This window comes from Puccinia triticina, chromosome 8A, assembly GCF_026914185.1.
Source record: "Puccinia triticina chromosome 8A, complete sequence".
Classification (NCBI taxonomy): domain Eukaryota; kingdom Fungi; phylum Basidiomycota; class Pucciniomycetes; order Pucciniales; family Pucciniaceae; genus Puccinia; species Puccinia triticina.
Window position 1 is genome coordinate 5,745,126 of NC_070565.1, and position 22,614 is coordinate 5,767,739.

The window sequence follows — 22,614 nt, forward strand, 5'->3', positions numbered from 1 at the left end:
AGTCGGAACATCACACTCAATTTGTTTTCTTTGCATAAATTAACGAATAAAACCTTTGAGTTAGGCAAATTCTTCAGTTTGGTAGCAATTGCGCAAAACTGGGGGGGGGAGGCAAATTTGCTGTTAGTGCAAACGGAGATGAAGCAAGATACAATAGAATAAATACCTTTGCAAGGGTCTGACAACACAAGACCATGGTATACACATCATTTCTTCCAGGTCATTGATATTGGCAAGAGTGAGCTCATCACTGGCTGCAAGTTGGCTGTCTGGCTTGGCAAACTCATCTTCATCCTCCGAGTCACTGGCTTTGTCAGATTGATCAAAACTTGAAAAAAAAATATGTCAAAGTCAGTTGCAATTTGGGGGTTTGTGAGTGAGAATTTTACTTGGCAATCAAACTCAGTGGTTCATCTTCAACCTCTGAATAATTGGAATCAAGTGCTAAACTGGCAGATTTTTGAGAATCATTGGGATTGTCAGTGTGGTACTCGAAAATGTGAAAAATCAAAAGTTTTTCTCATCTACATATAGAAGGCCTCAAGATACCATTTATTGGACTCCACGGTCAATGTAACCCCTAGTCCCCACTGGAAGCATCACTGGACCCCCACTACACTCAAAGTTAGGCTCTTTGGACAACCTGTAGTACCCAATCACCTGTCAGGTGCCTCAATTCACATTCCCCGCACCATTCTATCCCCACCACATATATTGGTTTGGATTTGTTTGTTACAGTAAAAACCGCGTAAGGGCATACCTGCCTAGGGGCATAACCTGCTTAAGGGTATAGCCACGGGTGTCTCCCCACTTTGGGGCGGGCCAAATTTTAGTACATACCGCATAACGTCATAGGGCATACCTACCAAGGGCAACCCCGCCTCTGTAAAGGCATACTTTTCCCATGAGAATTTCAGATCAAGTAGTCCAATTGTCGCCAAGAAGGCTCTGAGGCCCCAAGATTACTTGTTTTTCAAATCTGAATTTTTTGAAAACTATCACCAACTCACCAAAACATCTCTTTCCACCAAGCCAGAACCCCATGCTATCAATCAAAGATCTGAACACTGCTTTCTTCAAGCTTCTAAGGGATAATGAAACAGTCTATATCACAAATGTTGCAAACACCGCTCATCTTCATCTCACTCCTGAACGGCCCAGCATGGACGATGCAACAGTTGAAAGTGAAGATATCAAGATCCACATCCTTGAAGAACATTACAAGAAGATGAAAATTGAATATAAATCAATCCAAAGCAAACTTTTATCAAAGATCAACCAAGGTCAGGCTCTTACCAATAAAGAAGAAGAGTGGCTTGATGGTGACGGTAATCTGGTTGATGCTGAGCGATTCATTCTGCGGCTCGTGTCCTTATCCTGCGGATCCACTTTGAAGCTTGTTTCTGAAGAAGCATACACGCTGAGAAAGATTTGTGAACTCAGTCCATCACCCAAGCAGGAGAATGCATCAAGTTTGAGCGGAAAACAAGATGGACCAAAAAAAAAAGCGTTGAACAATGGCGGAAAAAAATATACAAACAAAAAGGCTGATAATCCAAAGGAAAACAAGAAAGAAGGAAAGAAATCAAACAAGAGGAAAGCTGCCAAGTCTTTGAAACCAGCCGATTCACAAACTAAAGTCAATGTTGCAACTTATTTGCAGAAGGTTGAGGTGCTTGACTGGTACCATAAGAACGGAAAGAACCAGTTGAAGACGGCGGAACATTTTAAAAATGTCTATCCAGCTCTCAACATCAAACAGCCGCTTCTCTCGAAATGGCTGAAATCTGAAGAAAATATTTGACTTAAAAATTCTCACAGCGCCCACCCGTCCACCAAGAAAGTACAACAGATTTCTTATACAAAAGTCAAAGCCTCACTTGCTGAATGGATGACTTGAGCAATTCATTGCAACATGAAAATAACCGGAGATGTCATCAAATCAAAATGGTGTGATTTTTCTCGCCTCGCTGGAATACCAAGCAAAGACTGGCTGAAGCTAAGCGCTGGCTGGCTAGAATCTTTCAAAAGACGACATCAACTGAAGAGTTATCAAAAACATGGTGAAGCTGCGTCCGCTGATATTACCATTGTTGAACCAGAGGTGGAAAGACTAAACAAAATAACCAAAGACTATCCTTTGAAGGATATCTTTAACATGGATGAAACGGGAATTTTTTATTTGTATGTTTGTTCTTCTTTCCTTTCTTCCAAATGGCACATTCTCAAGTTGTATGTTTCTTTAGAATGCCTCCTGATGCAGGATTAGCATTCAGCAAAAGCCACAGTGTGAAAGCAAATAAAAATCAGATGACTCTAGCTCTGACATGCAATGCCGATGGGACCAAGAAGTTACCAGTTCTATTCATTGGAAAATACAAAAGTCCTCAATGTTTCAAAAAAAAGCAAGCGCGTGATTATGGTTACAAGTACTAAAACAATGGAAACGCTCGGATGACTTTGGAAATATTCAAAAATTGGCTCTTGACCTGGAATTCGAAACTCAGAGCCGAAAAGAGAAGCATATTGCTCCTTGTTGACAACTTTCAAGGACATACTGTACCGGAAGCTGGTGTGTCTAACATTAGAATTGAATTCTTTGCGCCGAATCTTACTAGTCACGTTCAGCAGCTCGATGCCAGAATAATCAAGTGCCTCAAATCACATTATCGCAAAAAGGCAATCTCTCAATCTATCACCGTATTCACCAAGCTCAAGGATACAAAGAGTGCCAGCAATATTTTCAATGTCAATCAGTTAGTTGCCATGAAAATGGCAACACAAGCTTGGGAAAATGTTTCTCAAGCTACAATCTTGAACTGCTGGGGAGCAACTCAGATCACCAGTCAAGCTACCAAGAACTACTCTGAAAAATTCAATCAAGAAATCGAAGATACAGCCAAGTTAATTGAGTGATTCAAATGAACCTACAACAACCAAACCACCCGTCAAGCAACCAACTAAGACAGAAATGCTCCAGCATGTTTCACAAGCATTACTTTATCTTGAAGACCAACCCAAGCATGACAATCTCATTGCCAACTTGGAAGAATTTCAGCAAGAATTACTGAAAGCAATACATTTTGGAGGAACTCAGGCGGAAATAAAGGATTATTTCAAACCCGTTCCAAACTCAACTTCTCAACCCAAATCAAACTCCAGTGCAGCAAAATCTCTGTCAACTTCCAAAGCTCTTGTTGAGAGTCAAGGTCGCGCCTCAACCTGAGATCACATCCTGTAACCAATCTGTCACACGGATGTCACTCAACGCTCTTCCCTCTTGGTTTTCCTCTAGTCCTTCAAATATTTTCGGCTCATCTTCTCTCAATTGGTCTCGCTCAGTCTCACCAATCTGTCTCGCCCGGTCCCACTCAGTCAATCCGCTCATCTTCTCTCACCTGCAAACTCCGACTTCCTTCGACACATTTATACTTGACTGCTTGTTCTTTCCGCTCTCTTTCCTCCGGGGAACTCACTTGATAAATCTCTAACCATCAACTTCGATTCGATAGTCTCCATCAAACTCTCTGACTATCCTGTTCCTCCAGAAGACACTCATCAAATTTGTCTTCAAAATTCTCAAAGCCCTCTCAAGCTCGCCAAATCTCTCCCTCACTCGATTCTCTTTCTTTGGTCGTATGTTGTGATTTCTCTTCTTCTCTCAAAGTGCCCCTGATTGACATTGTTATTTCCAGTCTGCTCTTTCTTCCTCTCTCTTTTGTTCATCGTTCTTCTTTGTTGTGCTCTTCTTTGTTGTGTTTGTCTTCAGGTACCTTTTTGTTTCTTTTCTATCTTCTATCTCTTTTCATTGTTTTTCATCATCTAATATTTGCAATTACTTCAGTTTGATTCATAACAGATTTACAGTCTCGAGCTCGGAACCCACTCGCTCGAATCAACACAATCAAGGCAAACTAACGACATGTCCAACTCAGACGGAGTGGACAACATTAGCTGACAAAACATTCCCTTGCTCAACGGCAATAACTATGCCCATTGGAGCGATAGAATGATGATCTACCTAAGAGGAAGAAAGCTTTTTGATATCTGCAAAAATGAAATTGATAAAGACGCAGATGAAGATTCTAAGACCGCTCTTACAGAAGAAAATAACCTGGCTATCTCACTCATCACGGCAAGGCTCGAAGAAAAATGCTTCAACGAGGTTGTCAACTCAGAAACACGAGATAGCGCCGCTCTTCTTTGGTCAAAAATCGCCGACTGTTACGCCTCCCAGTCAATCATTAATCAAGGACACGTATTCATGAAGTGGTCCGCCATAAAATATACCGGTGATCTCCAACTCTTCATCAACACCATCAGGAAACAGCTCCGTGAAATCGAACTGGTTGAGAAGAAGATGCCTGGCAATGTCCTCTCATATGAGATTCTTGGAAAACTCATGGGCAACAAAGAAGTTGATATGATCGTTGACAAGATAGCTCTATCCAAGGAAGCCGTTGCGGCTCCCTACAGTTGTCTTGATTCCCTCCGATTGTTCAGAACTCATTCCCTTTCCAAAGCGATGCATCAGGATCCCGGAAAACAAAGCGCCTCTGCCCCTTCGAAGTTTCCGCAGAAAATAGTCCATCTCTGCGGAGGAGACAAGCACAATCCGCTCTCTACCTCTCATCCCAAAAGCAGATGTTACCAGAAATATCCTCATCTTCGAAACCAGAAGCCAAAGAATGCCAGCGCGTCACTTGCTCAAGCCTCTGCCTTTGTTGCTTCCGCATCCGGAAATCTTTCCAACAAGACTCTTGTCATGGACACTGCTGCAACTCATCACATGCTCAGTGATCAAAATCTTTTCCACAAATTGACGATGGAAGACATCACAATCACCACTGGGAACCCTGATGATTCTCTTCTTGCGAAAGGTCACGGTTCAGCCAAGATTTTTACCAATGGAAAACTCTTGGAACTCTCCGATTGCCTCTTTGTTCCATCAATTTCTCAACAATTGATTTCTCTTGGTCTTCTCTTTCCTGGGACCCTTGTCATCCAAAAACAAGCTGGATCTTTCTCAGTTTCCGATGGAAATCAAATTATCTTCACCGGAAAAATCATCAATGGATTACTTCACTCTCAATACTCGGTCCCAACCTCTCTTCTCACCCAAGCCACTACTGCTTCCAACATATGGCATTATCGACTTGGTCATCCGAGTAATCGACTTTTGAAAATCATGCGATTATCCTCATCGAATTCGAACGACTCCTGCCAAACAAAATCTGAGGCTCTCGATTCTCTTAAGGCTCTCATTGCCTCCGTTGAAAACATCCAAGAACAACGCGTGAAGGAGATTGTTTCTGACAATGGAGGGGAGTTCTCAACCAGGCCTTCGAGGATTTCACTTCGGAAAAAGGAATCTCGCATCTCTTTGCTCCACCTTACACTCCTGAACTTGATGGTTTTGCTGAAAGAGCCAACAGAACTATCCTCGACAAGGCGAGGTGTCTCTTATACACCAGCAATTTACCAAAGTCGTACTGGGGAGAAGCCGTGAATACCGCAACCTTTCTTTCAAACCTACTTCCCACTCAGTCCCGGTCAAATAAATCTCCATACGAGCTATGGACGAACTCCAATGCTCCACTACGACGAGTGAAGACCTTTGGTTGTCAAGTCACTATTGCTGTTCCAAAGCACCAAAGGTCCTGGAAGCTCTCAAGCACCGGTGAACTTGGCATCCTCGTTGGATTTGAAAACAACGGTTCTGTTTACAGGGTCATCAGGATTAGTGACGGGAAACTCATTCGCACCAGGCATGCGTTATTCAACGAGTTCACTTTTCCGACGCTCTCTTCGCACAAACGTTCTCTTGAGACTCCCAATGATCCCTTGTCACGTTGTGGAACTCCGACCGGTGCTGGGCCGTCGGCAGTTACTGGAAGGGAGAGTTACGCTGTGCGCTGCCTTCGCGGTGGTCCGGAAAAGATATGAGGAATCGAGGATAGCGGAAGTTGGAGGGGGATTTGTTGAGAGACGACGAGGTGTAGATTCCCGTCGGCGGTAGTTTGTTGTTGAGGATCTGAAGAGGAAAGGAGTCTGGCAAAGAGGGCCGGAGGATGTGATCTAAAGAAGGGATTCGGGGAAATGTGACTCAAGGTGCTGAGAGTTTGAACTCAGAAGACACGCGGACTCAGAGAAGGATCAATAAGATTAAGATTCTGGATGGATGATCTGAAAAACCAAAAGAAAAGGGTTCAGACAAAGTCCATGCCGCCCCATCATCTGAGTTCGAGCTGAACTCAGACTCTGGGGACTGTGACATGTTGTGGACAGGTCATCATACACCTGCGTGCCTCTGCGCGCGCAACAACAAGAAGGAAAAGAGAACAGAACACAACCAAAGAAAACACAAAACAGCACACCAACCCACCACATGCATCTCTATCCAAAAGCGCGCATATAAGAAAAAAAGAAAAGACAAGACAAGAAAGAAAAGGAAGAGACAAAACAGACAAAAAGAAGGGAAAGAGGGGGGAGGAGATCCTGAAACGCCTTGAGGATCTTGAGGACTGAGTTCTTGAGACTGGGGGATGAAAGCTGACTATCTTGAGGACTGGATACACTCTGCGCGCTGCTGATTTGATCTGAATCACCACCTGTACCATTTGGTGCACCACAACGTCGGCACCAATCTTTGACCCTATCCAAGATGATGAAGAATTTCACGACTGTTCAGAAGAACCTTCCTCTCGACCTGAAGAAGACGATCCTGAAAGCTCTCACCCTGAATCATCAGACAAAAATTCCTCTGAAGCTTCCGACACCTCCTCGCTCAAAGATCTCATTCCTGAACCGGCACCAGCTCAAAAATCCAATATTATTTGTGGCGATGTCACCTCTGAAAATATTCTTCACCATCCTCGACGACCACAAGCATTCATCATGGATGCGACTAATGGAATCCCAAAACATTTCCACCAAGCCATCAACTGCCACAAAGCTCAGCAATGGATCGCTGCAATCAAAAAGGAACTCAATGCCATGGAAACTCTCAAAGTATGGTCGGTTGTAAAAATCATTCCTGGCGTTAAGCTCGTCGGTACCACTTGGGTGTTTCGAAAGAAAAAGGATGGATCAAGCTCAATCGAATTCAAAGCTCGCTTATGTGCACAAGGTTTTTCTCAAACTTATGGCATTGACTTCTCAAAAACCTTTGCTCCCACCGGTCGTCTGAACTCACTCTGGGTACTCATATTGTTCGCAGCAGCAATGAACTGGGACATTCAGCAGCTTGATGTGAAGACTGCCTTCCTGAATGCCAACTTGGAAGAATCGGTTTATCTCTCAATTCCTCAGGGTATCACTGCCAATAAAAAGACTCACTGCCTAAAACTCCACAAAGCCATTTACGGCCTTAAACAAGCCCCATTGGCATGGTATAATTGCCTGTCAACTTGGCTTATCAGCACTGGATTTTCCTGCGCTGTCTCCGACCCGTGTGTATTTTATCGACTTTTGCCCGATCCCATCTATCTCTTCATCCACGTGGACGACATTGCTGTCTTTGGCCCCAAGGTCGAGTCCTTCAAGATTGCAATCAAGGAGGAGTTCAACATGAAGGACCTCGGCAAGGCAGATCTTCTACTTGGAATCAAGATCCTTCATCAACAAAATGCCATCGTTCTGACTCAACAACACTATGTCAATTCTGTTCTCAATCTTTATGGGATGAAATCCTGTAGACCTACCGTGAATCCTCTTGTTCCCAACTCTCACCTTGACAAAGCCTCCCAAGAAGAGACTGATGAATTCCTTGCTCTTGGGGAAAGTTATCGAAGCGCTATTGGAGCACTCAGCTATCTCAGTACCGCAACTCAACCCGACATTGCGTATGTCGTGAGTCACCTGTCTCAATTCCTGGAATCCCCAGGTATCCATCACTGGAATGCCTTCAAGCATGTGCTTCGATATCTCAGCGGAACACCGGACTACGGCTTAGTATACACTTGCCACTCTCCCTCTCCTCTGCGTGGTTTCACCAACGCCAACTGGGGAAACTGTCCAGTCACCCAAAGATTGGTCACTGGCTTTCTTGCCTTGGTCAACACTCACCTGGTTTGTTGGCAAACCAAGAAACAACCGGTCGTGTCTCTTTCCTCATGTGAAGCCGAGTATCAAGCACTCACCGACTTCTCATGCGAACTCCTCTGGCTCCGACAACTTTGCATCAAGTTTCATCTCTCGGATACTGACAAACCAACCGTTGTTCATGAAGACAACCAGGGATGCATTGCTGTTGCCAACTTTGAAGCCAACACAAACTCAAAGAAGATGAAACACGTTGAGATTCAACTTCATTTCATCCGCGATGTCATCAAGGCTTCGAAAATCATCCTTCAATACACTCCGACAGTTGAAATGCTTGCTGATTTTATCACCAAATCGGTTCCTTGACCTGCACTTGTGAAGTCTCTCTCTTCAATTGGACTTTTACGACTAGAGGAAAGGGGGGGTGTTGAGAGTCAAGGTCGCGCCTCAACCTGAGATCACATCCTGTAACCAATCTGTCACACGGATGTCACTCAACGCTCTTCCCTCTTGGTTTTCCTCTAGTCCTTCAAATATTATTGGCTCATCTTCTCTCAATTGGTCTCGCTCAGTCTCACCAATCTGTCTCTCCCGGTCCCACTCAGTCAATCCGCTCATCTTCTCTCACCTGCAAACTCCGACTTCCTTTGACACATTTATACTTGACTGCTTGTTCTTTCCGCTCTCTTTCCTCCGGGGAACTCACTTGATAAATCTCTAACCATCAACTTCGATTCAATAGTCTCCATAAAACTCTCTGACTATCCTGTTCCTCCAGAAGACACTCATCAAATTTGTCTTCAAAATTCTCAAAGCCCTCTCAAGCTCGCCAAATCTCTCCCTCACTCGATTCTCTTTCTTTGGTCGTATGTTGTGATTTCTCTTCTTCTCTCAAAGTGCCCCTGATTGACATTGTTATTTCCAGTCTGCTCTTTCTTCCTCTCTCTTTTGTTCATTGTTCTTCTTTGTCGTGCTCTTCTTTGTCGTGTTTGCCTTCAGGTACCTTTTTGTTTCTTTTCTATCTTCTATCTCTTTTCATTGTTTTTCATCATCTAATATTTGCAATTACTTCAGTTTGATTCATAACAGCTCTTCCAGATGACCTCACAGTTATCAATCATGTAGAATGAATGATTTTTTCAGACTAGCTTGTTTCTTATCATAAATTTCATCACTTCTGTCTACACAAAGCCAACATACAAGCTGCTTCTTACCAAAAAATGAATATATACTGCTCATTTGTTTTGTTGAAAAAAACCTGTCTAAGGGCATAAATGTATGCCCATAGACAGTTTTTTCTAACGGCATATGTATGCCCTTATGGAGGTTTTTCTAGATAGGCATAGTCTGTCTAAGGGCATATAAAAGGTGCTCTCCCAAGGGGTATGCCCTTAGACGGTTTTGACTGTATGTACGTGACATCATGCAGCACTGCCCCTGCAGGCTGTGCCCCCACAACTGAATGGTTGCCCACATTTCAGTTCCTTCTAACTCCAATTTGTTTGGCCTTATTACATCACCTGATCATTCCCCGCACAGCTTATGCACCCCTTGCATGAACTATGACATAATCTAGCACATCCCCTCCTCATGTATGCACCCCTTGCATAAATTATACACAGCCACTCCCTCTTAACTCCCTCATGTTGTACAGCCCAGGCCAGCTAAAATACCTCACTCAGGGGCTGCCCTGGAGCCAAAATCCCTCACATTTGCCTATGTAAGGAGCTCTCTCCCCCCCCCCCCCCCCCCATTTGTAGTTGCACAGTTTATTACTCATCAAGTTTTATACTCACCCATCACCCAAAACACTTACGTATCCACTCAACCCTCTTGCTTACATATAACAAACCTTACATACTGAATAAAAACCTTTTTATACTGTGTCACAAGAAACTTATCTTGAGCTAACCACTCCTATCACTTATTAAAACTTGCCACACTTACCTTGGTGGGTCTTGTAGCTGGTAGTATAGAAGGGCAGAGCTTGCACCTCCTTCATCCCCTTCTCCATTCAGCAAAACAGTTTCACAACCACTTTTGAGTCTTACAAAGGAGTCCCCAACATGATAGGATAACCTTTTTTTCAATCGACACTGTATTACCAATTTCAACAACTTGAACTAACGTCAAAGGAAAACGACTTCTAGCTGCAAAAGGATCAAATTCATCAACAAAATCTACAAACTCAACGGCATATTCAGTTATTCTGTTGGAAAACTAGTCAAATAATAGAAACCATCTTACAAAACAAATTACGTACCTCTGAAAAGAAATGTTACAGCTACTCTGAGACAAGGATCTTGAAGAAGCAGCATAACTTATCAAACCAGGAGACGGGCAGAAAGGACTTAGGAATCTGTTGAAGAGAACTTTGGAACTACTAGAAGGAGCAGCCTTATTTATTAAACCAAAAGACGGGCAGAACAACCCTAGGAATTTGGATAAATTGGTAGACTGTTGAACAGTACTTCCCAGATTGTTAAGTAATTTTTGATATTGAAATATAATAAATACCCCCCAATTTTCCCTGGTAAAGAAACCAGAGACCAGATATTATTGTTTCTTTTTCAGAGCACAGTAAAAACAGTTATCAACAGATTGTGATATTACAAAACTAGGAATCACCAAGACAACATGAGTTTACCGTTCAGTGCACCAGATTTGGAAAATGGATTTGCTCCTCCATCAACCCCTTTTAGGAACAGACCTGCACCCGGAACTTCAGCCTTGAATTGGAATACAGTGTGGAACTACTCTTGGGATGAATAGAGCTGGAGAGGGAATGGTGCTTTAATGGGCTGCCTCTCTGGGAACAAGAAAAAGATATAAGAGTGTGGACTCTTATTGAAAGGTGTGGCTATAGAGAATTCTTGAGGTATGTCTTGAGGGTTACTTTTCTACTAATCTAATATTTTGTACACAGATAACAAGCTTGTCCAATCTGATTTATTGGCATAAGCAAGCCTAATGATAGGTGACCAGTGATCTGAATTACTTTGACAGGATCTGATTGGGAACAAATGAAGAGGAAAACAACCCAGTTTATATACACAAGAAGGAGGAGCCATGAGAAAACAAGGATAACCTGAAGGGAAGCATAGAACATTCTACTTCTATAGGATAAAACAGCCATGTGGTCAGAGTAGTGGGTCAAGGAGTCACTTGATGGTGTAATAGTGGGTGGGGATGATGCCATCTTCTGGGGGCTATGGTGCAATCTTCCTAGTTGGAGGAGGGGATATGTGAGAGATAACAGGGGTAGAATATTCTATGATCTAAGATAGGAGTAGTTAGGCGTTTCAGGAAGTGTTTCAGGCAGTGTTCCAGGAAGAAGTCATCTAGGGATTGAAGATAGGATGAGTTAGGTGTTTCAGGAAGTGTTTCAGGCAGTGTTCCAGGAAGAAATGATCTAGGTGGGGTTTGGGGGCTATGCCTAGTATAATGTGTATCATGTTGGGTTTGGAGGGTGAAGGGTTTCAAGGGTGCTTATAAATCTTTGAGCACATGGTTCTAAGGAAACACTAGAAGAAGGGGGTAAAATGTGATCTGGGTAAATGTTTGAGACTAGGGAGAGGGTTTATCCAAGAGAGGGGGAGTGTGGGAGTAGGAAATACTATTATCCAGGGTATGACCTTTGAGTGGGGATGTTGAGGGCCTTGGGCTTTGCTGATAAGGGGGCCAGAGGTATGGGATTTAGGCTTGAGGTGTGACAGCCTTGTGATTGATGGTTGCTGGTTTTCTGGGTAGATCAGGATTGGCTTACCACAACGGATACGACAAATCCACCTGCACCACCCAGAAAAGACAAAGGAAAGGGAATTGACCTTCAACTCAGAGACCAATATGAAGATGAATTGTCAGATTCAGACAAAACTCCTCAAAACACTAACTTACCACAATGTAACAATACTCCACGTCAACCTATATCCGGGTACAGAATCCACAACACGGAAAATATTCAAGAAGCTATGTATCAACCTCAATTTCAACAACGACAACAGCCGATTCCACCCCCACCGGTTCAACAACCACCTATTCAGCATCCACAAGCTTTTTATCCGCAGTACTACCAACCACCAGCAGTCCAACAAGTCAAACCGGTCATTATTAAGGAACCTGGTCTCTTCTATGATGGCAACCAACTCATGAATTTCTTAAAATCTTTCAAAAGAATGGCCAACGCTTTCCAAGCAACAGATTACGATAAGGCACTTCAGATTGGACGATTTGTGCGGACGGAGGAACTCAAGAGCAAACTTGAGGAGATGGACGGATACAACGACTGCAACTGGAAAATATTACAAAAAGAAATGGTCAAAATGTGGGGTGACTTAGATGATACCATTATGTACACCACCGACGACCTAATCAAATTGGCAAAACAACAAGCCAAGAGCGGGATTACAAACTGCCAAGACTTCAAATCTTACCTTGGAAAATTCACCTCAATCCTCAAGTACCTTGTCAAGAATGATCATATTAGCAAGGAGAAGGATGTGGCCCTGTTATTCTTAAGTGCCTTTTCAAACAAAAGTCAAAGAAGCATTAAATGAACCCTAGTCAACAAAGGACAACTTCCAAAATCCAAGGACGGAAGCAACAAGGCACCCAAATGGGATGATCTTGTGGCAGCGGCAGAAACCGAAATCCAAATCAATAAAGGCTATGTTAAATTCTCAAGCTTTTCCAAATCAAACCAAGTAATGCAGAAATCTCTAGATGCAAAGAAAGGCAATAGTCAACAACAAGACAAAATGGTTGCTGAAGCACCCACAGCCAAGGTGGTTGATAACAAAATGGATGAAGTGATGCAAGAACTTGCTGCTCTTAAACAACAATTGAGAAGTGTTCTACCTGTCTCCTACAATCAACCTGGATCTTCCAACAAACCTGAATTTGCCCACGGAAATACTTGACCAGCAACTCCATTATATGAAAGCAAGATTTGCTACTATTGTCTACGGGATGGGCATACAACCTTTAAATGCCCTGATCTAGCTAAGGATGAATGCCAAGGATTAGTGATTTGCAGGGGCAAGGATTACTTCTTGCCAGAAGGACAACAAATACCTTGGGTATCTTCTAGACCTATACAATCGGTAGTGGCGACAGCTTTGGCGGACCCTCAAATGCAAGACGCAATAAGGAATCTGGCGGAATCAAGACAATCTGGAAATGCCTCAACAGGGAATGGTCCAGTTGTGCAAACTTCAGCGCAGACCATTGCCTAAACTTGGAGCCAAGAACTACCTAAAAACTCACGCAATTACTTGATCTGAGGCCCAGAAAGGTTGTCGTAATGTCTGGATCCAGGAACCCAAAAAAGACAATATGGTTGTGGATCAAGAAGACAAGATAGCCGACCTTACTCAAAAGGAAACTCCAAGAAGAGCGCCAGAGAAAGTGTGGAGCCAAGCCCACACTCCACCCGTTACCCAGAAGGATTCACCGGAAAACGCCTTGCTACATGATTTAGATCATGTCAAAATCCCAACAACATTTTCTCAACTTACAGCTATTTTGCCATCCTATACAGAGCAGATCATTGCTAAGTTACAAGGACGTCTCCAAGGAAAGAATACCACAACTTACATGGCTACAGAAACTACCAAGGTTGCGGCAGCAATGGCCAACCCTCCGCAAGAAGAAGATCCATCAGACCCTTGCTACTATAGCTGCGCCTTAGGATACGTAACAGCCAAAATTGGGGGAGCTAATGTTGACTTTATGGTTGATTCTGGCTCCATGGTGAATGTCATGCCTCAAACTGTAGCAGATGACTTGGACCTAGAAATAGTATCAGTTAACATACCCATGAAAGGAGTCGGCAGAGCTAGGTGTGATATAACCGGTGTAGCCAAAAACTGTCCAGTAGGAATTGGCTGATTTTCCAGACCAGCCCATCTTTTTGTTTCACCAAAAGCACAGGACTGTATTCTAGGACGACCTTTTCTTTTTGACTACAACTGCACTTTGGAGTACCACAAAACCGGTGAAACACTTTCTTTCCAAGGAACCAAAGGCAGGAGAATATCTGTTCCCTTAGCTAGGATTGATCACAGAAGAGGCTGGGATAACAGGAAGGACCTTAGTGCCAATTTAATAAGGCCATTTACTGGATCGACTCCTAACCGGGCAGATAATGAAGAACATCAAATGTTTACAAAGAAATCTATTCAGCATTTTTTATGACCCCGGTGTTCACTTAAGGAATAACTCACTAAAGCTAGTCGAGCGGGTTATATCTTGAACGCTGGGTTTCTTAGACTGGCTCAAAACATTTTTTCTTGACTTATTCATAAAACTACCAAAACAAACTAAAAAATATTTCTTTAAATTGATGCTATTGAAAAAGAACATATTGATTATTTTCCTTGTACTATTAAAAATATGTAAAACAAGCGCGACTTGATTTACCGATACAAAAATGATAAAACACAATAAAAAATTTCAAACTTCCAATTCCGTGCCCGCTGTCCTCAGGTTTGTCTCTCTTTTCTCATCTTTTCTCTTGTCTCCCTCTTCTGTTTCTTCTTCTTGTTCTCCCAGTATGATGCAATGGATTATCCTTCCCCAACCCTCGAACACCGCCCGCAGCGTGCCCGCTGTCCTCAGCTCTCAGCCCGCTCTCGCTCATCAGGAGCAAAGTGTGTCAGAAAAGTGTGGAGCCTTAGAAAGGGCATGTATACTGTAGGCATGTGTACCCGGCGGTTCCGGCACCAGAAACCGGAAGATTTCAGTTTCTGGGACAGCTGATGTTCTTACAGCCGGAGTTCGAAACTCGAGTTTTGAGTTTGTATTTATACCCCTGATGTTAAGGCACAATGCACTCAGGCAGACTAGTTTGTGTAGTTTTCCCGCTTGCGTCCCCTTTTCCAAACGATATTAATTAACTTTTGCACTTGAGGCCCTAGTTCGACCAACAACATGCGCACTGCAATAAATTCAACGGTTTCCGCCTACCGCACTTTCAACACATTAATCTTAGTTCTGTTGGGATTGATCATTGGTCAATGTTCCGGTCTTACGACGCTTGGAGACATCCTGGAAACCCATCACGATAATTTTCCTGCGCTGGCGAAGAAAGTAGAGTGTAAGTGGCCGATCAAGAGTGGCCGATACTTTTACTTTGACCATCAACAACAGCAGCTACCTGCAAGCTTCTTGTTAACTCATCCAATACCATTTTGCCTTCCGCAGCGGAGGTATTCCAAAACACTTGGAGTTGTGCGCCATTGAATGAATTGAGTCGTGGTGAGTCTATCGCAATTTTAAACCACGTAAAATTGTAGAAGATACAAACTCATGATAGAAATGGACCATATGTTAGCCATACGCATCGAACGCGATGGCTTCAATGGATGTCAAATTCATAATCACCAAGCGTCAAAAGCAAGTAAGGAAGATTCCAAGCTAGACGTGTCGCAGTCAATCCAACTAACTTTTTTTTTTTTGATTGCATCGCATCAGCACTGTTTTTAGGAGACCTGCAAAGCGGAGTGTTGGATCCTATACAAGTGTCTTCAGAGCGTCAATTCATTGGATTCAATCGGCCAGAAGATGCAAACGCTCTTCATGATAGTATCTCTGATCTCAGGGGGCTCGTCAAAATTCTTATGGAGAAAGTTCAAAATAACGTCATTAAACAGCCACCGGACCTCAAAGAATCGGCGGGGACTGGTCTTCTCGGAAACGCTGAGGATGGTGACCTGGCAGCCTCAAATTTCTTGAAGACAACCGAAGTGCTCGCGAAAATCTTGCAGACACCAGCAACCACATGTGGACAGGACGCTCTCCGCACGAAACTGGCACGTATCCATTTGAACGGCGTCCTTGTCCAATTTCTTATCATCTTTGAAAGGCACAACGTTGCTTCTACAAAGTGGTTCGAAAATCTATTGAACAAGGGAAAAGGTGTTCAAATCATATTCAACTACCTTGCGCGCAGGTTTCCAGGGCTGAGAGATAACATCAACGCCCCTAATGCTTATTTGATCACCGACTTCAAGAAAGCCCTTCAAGAAAGCCCTTTCACTGCAGAACTCAAAGAGCTCTTCCAACGTCAGTTCACATTCCTCACATTCCTGAATCCCCGGCAGAAGTTGGACTGTGCCACGAAGCATTGCAATGGAGCCTGACAGTGACTCCAAACAAGTTGGTTTCCTTTTTTGTTTTGATATTAGACTTCAAACATTCCGACTGGCACCAGCTAGAGCGCTTACAGATAGTAAGCCAGATAGATGCGTTCGATCCTTTCTTCAAAGCGGTGGGATCCCGGAGTGGGCCTGAATTTCGAACGGAATTCATGCGACTCACAAAGCCTACCCTGTTGAACTATGTGGGTGAAGACCTGTATCAGCCGTTGATCAGAACCTTGTCGTCGAGCCTGGTGAAACAGATTGGCCGCATCACCAAGCTGTCCAGGAATATCAACGATTCGGCTCCGATCACTCCGAGCTTGTTGCCGAGCCTGGTGAGACAGATCGGCCGCATCAGCCCATTCGGGGAGAACCGCAGATCGCCTCCGCTCACTCAGATCTTGTCCTTGAAGACTTTACACGGTATGGTACGATTCTTGGGACGATATCACACAACACGGGCGGACCAGGGGGAGGGGGCGATTGCAGCTCTTGGATGGAGCAAGTTTGATGCTTCAGAGTTCCAAAAGCTTGATGAAGCAATCACATTATTTTCGGATGCAATCAAATTAGTCTACTTCGAGTATGGCCAGACCTTGAAAGAACTTGTAGGCTCGATCTATGAAATCGACGAAAATATCCCAATAATTTACTTGATGGACATCAACAACAGCGAGCAGCTCTTGCCGAATGAAATCGCAATCAGAACGAATCTTAACCAGTCTCCTCAGCTTCCCCTATTTCAACCAATTATTCTTAACATTCTGAAACGTCTCGAAGCTTCCACAAAAATATTCGATGCACGTGACCGGCTCATTGTACTGCGTGGCATTCTTCTCCATCCTGAGAATACAGACAAACTTGTCTAACTGTTGGAATTTCACCATCTTCTCTGCTTCCCTGTCACTCCTTTTTCCCCTTTCACTTGTTCCTCTCTTGTCAGATTGAATACGTATTCTGTCCCACAACTCAGCTCCCAGTTGTAATAGCTTTTATATCCTTTGCTTATGTAGAAACAACATCATCTGTCTTCTGCAAACAGTTCCCTGAGGTCTCTACAGGATACACCCTCTTGTAGCGTGAGCGCTTTTCCGCCACGCACACTAGTAGCTCCTAGCCCTCCCTGAGGGCTTCCTGGACTGAGAAACACCAGCATCAAGCTTGAAACATTTGGCTAGTGTTGGAGGGCGGGGGAGGGGGTCTTGTAGGCGCCGATCGGCACACACTTTTTCAAAACTGGCGCCCTCAAGTTTCACCCCTACTGAGCCGGAGAGACCTTGTTATGTTCGGGACAAAGTTCATCCCTTAAAAGTTTATAAAGTTTACTACGCCATCTCCTCGCAGTCGGAGGGACTTGTGTCAGGTTTGCAGACATGCCGCACTGTGCGCAAGGCCTCCCCTCGGACTTCTTCGAGGTGGTTGCGACGCGATCTCCTCGGAGGTAATTGTGCCAAGTTCGTCCACGTAGCAGCCTGCAGCAGGAAGCAGTCGCAGTGAAGTGGAGTCACTCTGATTATCTATTTAATCCCTTGTGCTTCCGCGGTCTCGAGTCCTATCACCAAGTGGTGCAGTCAGTCTGATCTTAAATTCAACATGAGCACACGATTGCAGTCTCGGCTCCCTCATCGACCTAATGTAATAAGCCTACTTCCACTGGCTCCCACTATTCAAGCGGCACCACCCGCCTCGACATTGGCTCAGATTGAGAAACCAGCTAATCAACCTTTCATCGATATCTCTTCGGACCCTAAACTTGCTTGCTGGACTCGCTCGATCCATGTTTTCCCTGCGGCCTACCCTCGTTCTATTGCTGGATCAGCCGTTTATGAGGCTGTTCCTCCCACAAACCCACGCTCACAGGATGCTGCGAGAATTGCAGAAGACATTAGAGCTCGAAACGTAAACGCCGAACGAAGGGTCGAGACTGAATTGGGTGCGGCCACTAACGAGCCCCAGTTATTCATCGCAGCCGCTCGATATTTCAACCATTCAGTGAAAACTCGCCAAAATAATGTGAGTGATGGAGAGCCCATCACTCTGGTATTAAGTCATGCAAACGGATTCCACAAGGAGGTAAAGTCTGGAACCCATTTTCGTTTTACTCAGAAGTTGAACCCACAACTGAAGCAATGTGCTTAAATCTGCTTAGACTTGGGAGCCGATGTTGGCTCATCTACTCCTATCTCCAGGGGGTCGAAAAATCAAAGAAATCTGGGCGCTTGATTGCGCTAATCATGGTGACAGTGCCATTCTGAATCTTCGTACTCTTGGTTTGAATTGTAAGCTTCATTAAAGGAACTCACAATATAGATGTGCAGCCTTCGACCAACCAAACAAAGTGGAAAAAAATAATGCGTTTTAGAAGATTTGCAATGCTGATTCTCAATTTTCTGTTTGTCCGGTACACATAGTTGATTGGGCGGATAACGCTCGCGATTTACTGAACTTCGTGCTATCATACTTACCTGATCAAAATTCATCTGAGTCTAGTCTGCCTATGGTTTTACCGCCTCTTGACTGCCCGTGTCCACAACTCTTCCGGCTTGACAAGTCGCCTCCGTTGCATTCCTATGGCCCAGTCCGTTGGCGTCATCGAAGACTGGGGCTCCTTGGACACTCCTTGGGTGGCTGCGCGTCCATGTTGGCAGCTACATCAATTCCAGAACTATTTGCTGAGGTTATACTGGTTGACCCAGCTGTTAGACCAAAACATGATGAAGAAATTGAGACCGCGGTTGGACTCGCCACTTTTGCCGCGGCCCGGAAAAATGAATGGGAGAGTCGAGCGGTGGCCTTGGAAAAATTTCAGAAAAATACAATCTATTTTGGTCGTTGGGATCCTCTAGTCTTGAAAAAATACGTTGAAGATGCCTTGGGATCTGGTCAGTTGGTAAAGTTGAAGTGCAACAAGCTTCACGAAGCATCCGTCTTCACTCAGCCTCACGGTCGAGTTTCTGAAGCATATTCCAGGTTCTGGAATTTGTTCAACGAAAACATAACAGAAAAACAGACAGTTTCACTGGGTAGCGATCATCTTCCATTTCGATTTTTCTTGGTACTTGGAAATCAAGCCGAATCAATTGTGCCAGAAGAAGCTGTCTGTAAATTTGGCTTTGTCAGAATGAACCAATCTGGTCACTTAATTGTTCAAGAGAATCCACGGGAGTTGGCTGCCTTAATCTCCAAACATCTAACCAAATCAAGATTCCTTGACCCTGTCCTGTGCAAACTGTGACTCCCATTACATTAGTAAAATTCTAGTAGAACTCCTTCCTCACTAAAATCATTTGACATTGATACCTAGAATGTTTCATTTCATAATTCATCATTCTTCAATATTATATTTTCTCTTGGATTTGAGCCTGATTTCAAGATTAATTGAATAGATCATTTTATTTTCATATTATAATCACCAGGAAAAAACAGTCACTTCATGACAAGTGACATGATGCCAGCTCCAGTGGGCTACCCATCATCTACCTGCCATCCAACCACCATCTACACACCATCTAACCAGATCTCCCCCCCATCTACTTACCTTTCAGAATTTCCACAGGAGATCCTCAGTTTTGGCTGGGCACCACTAATCCTCATTTCTGGTCAGCTGATACTCAGCTTTGGCTACCAGCTCAGCTCCTGCTCAGCTTTGGTGCCCAGTGTGGAACTCTCACACAAGGCGTAAGCAGAGCTTGGAGGGGACATGTAAATGTCATGGAAAATGACGGATTACAGGGGTGCTTGAAGGGCTGCCCTCCTGTGATTAAACTCTAGGAGATTCACTATTAATTTAGTGTGGCGCAATCTTTCTGAATTTAAGCTATTTAAATCTTGTTGTTGTTTTTAAACCTTATAATATATGTAATTTTGATATATAATGTATTTTGAAAGAGTTTGGTGTGATGGGTACTCTGGGAGATTCCTGAACTTAAATTAATAAGCCAGATTTTCAAGTCAAGGTGAGATGTGAGGCAATTTTGATAAGGGGCAAATTTTATAAGACAATGTTTGATGGGGACAATTTTTGAAGTGATGTTGCTGAACAATATTCTCAATTATTATTCACTAGTGCAAGCATGAGGAAAAAGAAAACAAGAAGGGGCAAGAGAGGCCTCTGTTTATTGAAAAAATCACATCTGAGAGTTATTTAAAATGTAGTGAAATAAATGTACTAATTGGGAAAGCTGAACAGTGTATTGGGAAATAAATGTACCACCAGAGGCCAAGGCGGCTGCACCGCTGCAGTGTTAAGGGGTGTAGCCCAGCAACAGTTTCCATGTAAACCATTTGGATTCCAAAATCCAAAGAGCTGTCACCATCAGTATTACATTGCTTTGTTTGAATTCTTGTTTGTCACACTTTGCTAATCACTTTCTTTTTTTTTCTTCTTTGACCAATCCAAGGAAAAATTAAATAAAATTAGAAAAGGTTGAGGTACAAAATCAGGCCAATAATGTTTCCTCAAGTCAACTCAAATTGTTGAGTACTGGTTAGAAAGGTCACACCCAGCAAAAAAGCTTACCACTCAATCCCATTGCAAGGAGATGGCCACTTGTTTTTAGCCAGCTCTAGTAAATTACACAAACATCTTAATTCAGATTACATCATCTCCAAAATTAACTAAATCCACATGATAATCCTCAATGTGGCGCATGTGCAGCACTATAATATTTCCTGCATGGAAGGGACTTAGCATTTCCACATTTTGGTGTGAGAGGATTCACCACTTTTGGTGGTGAAGGATGTTATTCCTCCATAGCAGTTGCTCTTAGCTTGAGCGGAATGCAGGTAGCAAGGGTAGGTGTGCATCACAAGGGAAGAAGCAAAGAGGAGCTGGTGGATCTAGACTTGACGGACAGTTAGCCATTGATGGCCAAGGATGATGAGGATGTGATATACGACCAGTTCAGCGTCAACAAATTTCCATCCAATCCAATGCTTGTTGTTGTCAATTAAAGCATTGTCCATAAGCCCGGTTTGGTGAAGGAAGATGGCCAATCGCTCGGCCGTGGCAAGCGTCTGGGCTGCATCCGGTCAACTGGAGATGATGATGCAGACTTGGAACGGAACTACATAGATAGGCCATTGTTGACCAACCTTGCCGTTGGGTCGGTCGTGGCGGTTGCAGAGACTGTTCCTCATACCCGCCATTTGCCAGCCAAGCCCAGATGTCAAATGGAAATAAATTTGATTGCTGTTGAGGATTCCAACGCTAAGCCGCAGTTGGGACGGTGTCTTTCAAAAATTCTTGTCTTGCTTGGCGGCCCCAATCCTGGTTTACCTACAGACACTGTGCGCAGTTAAAGGGCAGTTCAAGTCGGTAGATTGGGTCGGATTGAGAGTGGGGACAGCTTGAGTCATGCATGGGCTGGGGAAACCAGCGGCCAAAATGTGAGCTCACGCACTTGAAGATTTTCTCGACCTGCAGAGCAAGCAAGCTCTTGTGTATCAGCACTTTGGTTGCTGCCACTATGATTTGAAAGCAGTAACGCACCATTGTAGGAGGACTGGACCGGGGTGACAAAACTCATGAGAGCTTGATTTGAGTTTCCTGACCTTCTCCAATCCAGCCTCCCCCACAACAATCCAACCCAAGCTCTTGCACCACCATCAGCCCATTGTTCCGGCGAATCCAGCATCCTGGTGCTCTTGCCAACTGATACCCCTTTCATTCACGGTTCAACTCAATGTTTCACCCGGTAACTACCTCTTTTTTTCAGGTTTGTTGTGATTTTTTTGGCCTGGCACCGCAACAATTCAAGTTCTTGGATTTCTGTTTCCTCATCAATAAATTACAGGTAAAACATGTACCCTCTTGTACTTGTTCAAAAACAATAAACTGACACAACCTTCTTCTGAAACATCATCACTCTAGGCAGATATTCACAAATGGTGCCCCTGGCCCACGGAAACACGATTGGCGGTTGTCATAGCAACCTATACCGCTGCCCTTGCAGGGATCACGTGAAGCATCCAATGGAGTGTTGATATTTGATGACGGCAGGGTTTGAGCCCCATAATGTGGCACAGCAGTAATGGCAAGGGGGTGGCGGAAGAGGAGAGCAACCGTTGGAGAGGCCACGCGCAGGTTGAGTCTTGTTTGGCACAATCAAGGTGTAAAGTAATCAGCTTGTAAAGCACAGCGGGACGAAATTGGAAGCTTAGCAGGTGATTGATGCTTAAGGATGGCAAGGTAACAATGGAAATTTGTATGACCTCCTGAGACGTTGGCATCCATGAGCAATGGCAGGGGTGGAGGTTGACCAGTCACCAGGCCAGGGCAGTTGCATCTAAATTCAAGGTGTTGAATCGTGAGCGCCAAGCGGGAGACATGCAGTTGGACCATTTGATTATGGCAACAGGAGGCGCAGGACAAGGGATTTGGGAAAATTGTGAATGATCTTGTGCATATAAAAAGAAGGGAGGTCCGGGC

At 43.9% G+C, this 22,614-nt stretch overlaps 3 protein-coding genes across 3 annotated transcripts; 2 read left to right on the plus strand and 1 right to left on the minus strand.

The window, feature by feature from the left end:
* Window positions 1-14,973: 14,973 nt before the first annotated feature.
* On the plus strand, window positions 14,974-17,053 carry PtA15_8A608 (uncharacterized protein; the record flags this gene model as incomplete). Its single annotated transcript, XM_053172055.1, has 5 exons — window positions 14,974-15,139; window positions 15,247-15,300; window positions 15,377-15,442; window positions 15,517-16,107; window positions 16,230-17,053. The coding sequence occupies 5 exons, from the start codon at window positions 14,974-14,976 to the stop codon at window positions 17,051-17,053; spliced, it is 1,701 nt and encodes a 566-aa protein (XP_053023257.1).
* A 724-nt stretch (window positions 17,054-17,777) lies between these two features.
* Window positions 17,778-19,419, plus strand: PtA15_8A609 (uncharacterized protein; the record flags this gene model as incomplete). Its single annotated transcript, XM_053172056.1, has 3 exons — window positions 17,778-18,257; window positions 18,334-18,463; window positions 18,596-19,419. 3 exons carry the CDS (start codon window positions 17,778-17,780, stop codon window positions 19,417-19,419), a joined length of 1,434 nt encoding a protein of 477 aa, XP_053023258.1.
* A 1,604-nt stretch (window positions 19,420-21,023) lies between these two features.
* On the minus strand, window positions 21,024-21,323 carry PtA15_8A610 (uncharacterized protein; the record flags this gene model as incomplete). The annotated part of the gene is made up of 2 exons (XM_053172058.1): window positions 21,024-21,200; window positions 21,279-21,323. The coding sequence occupies 2 exons, from the start codon at window positions 21,321-21,323 to the stop codon at window positions 21,024-21,026; spliced, it is 222 nt and encodes a 73-aa protein (XP_053023259.1).
* Between the last annotated feature and the right edge of the window lie 1,291 nt (window positions 21,324-22,614).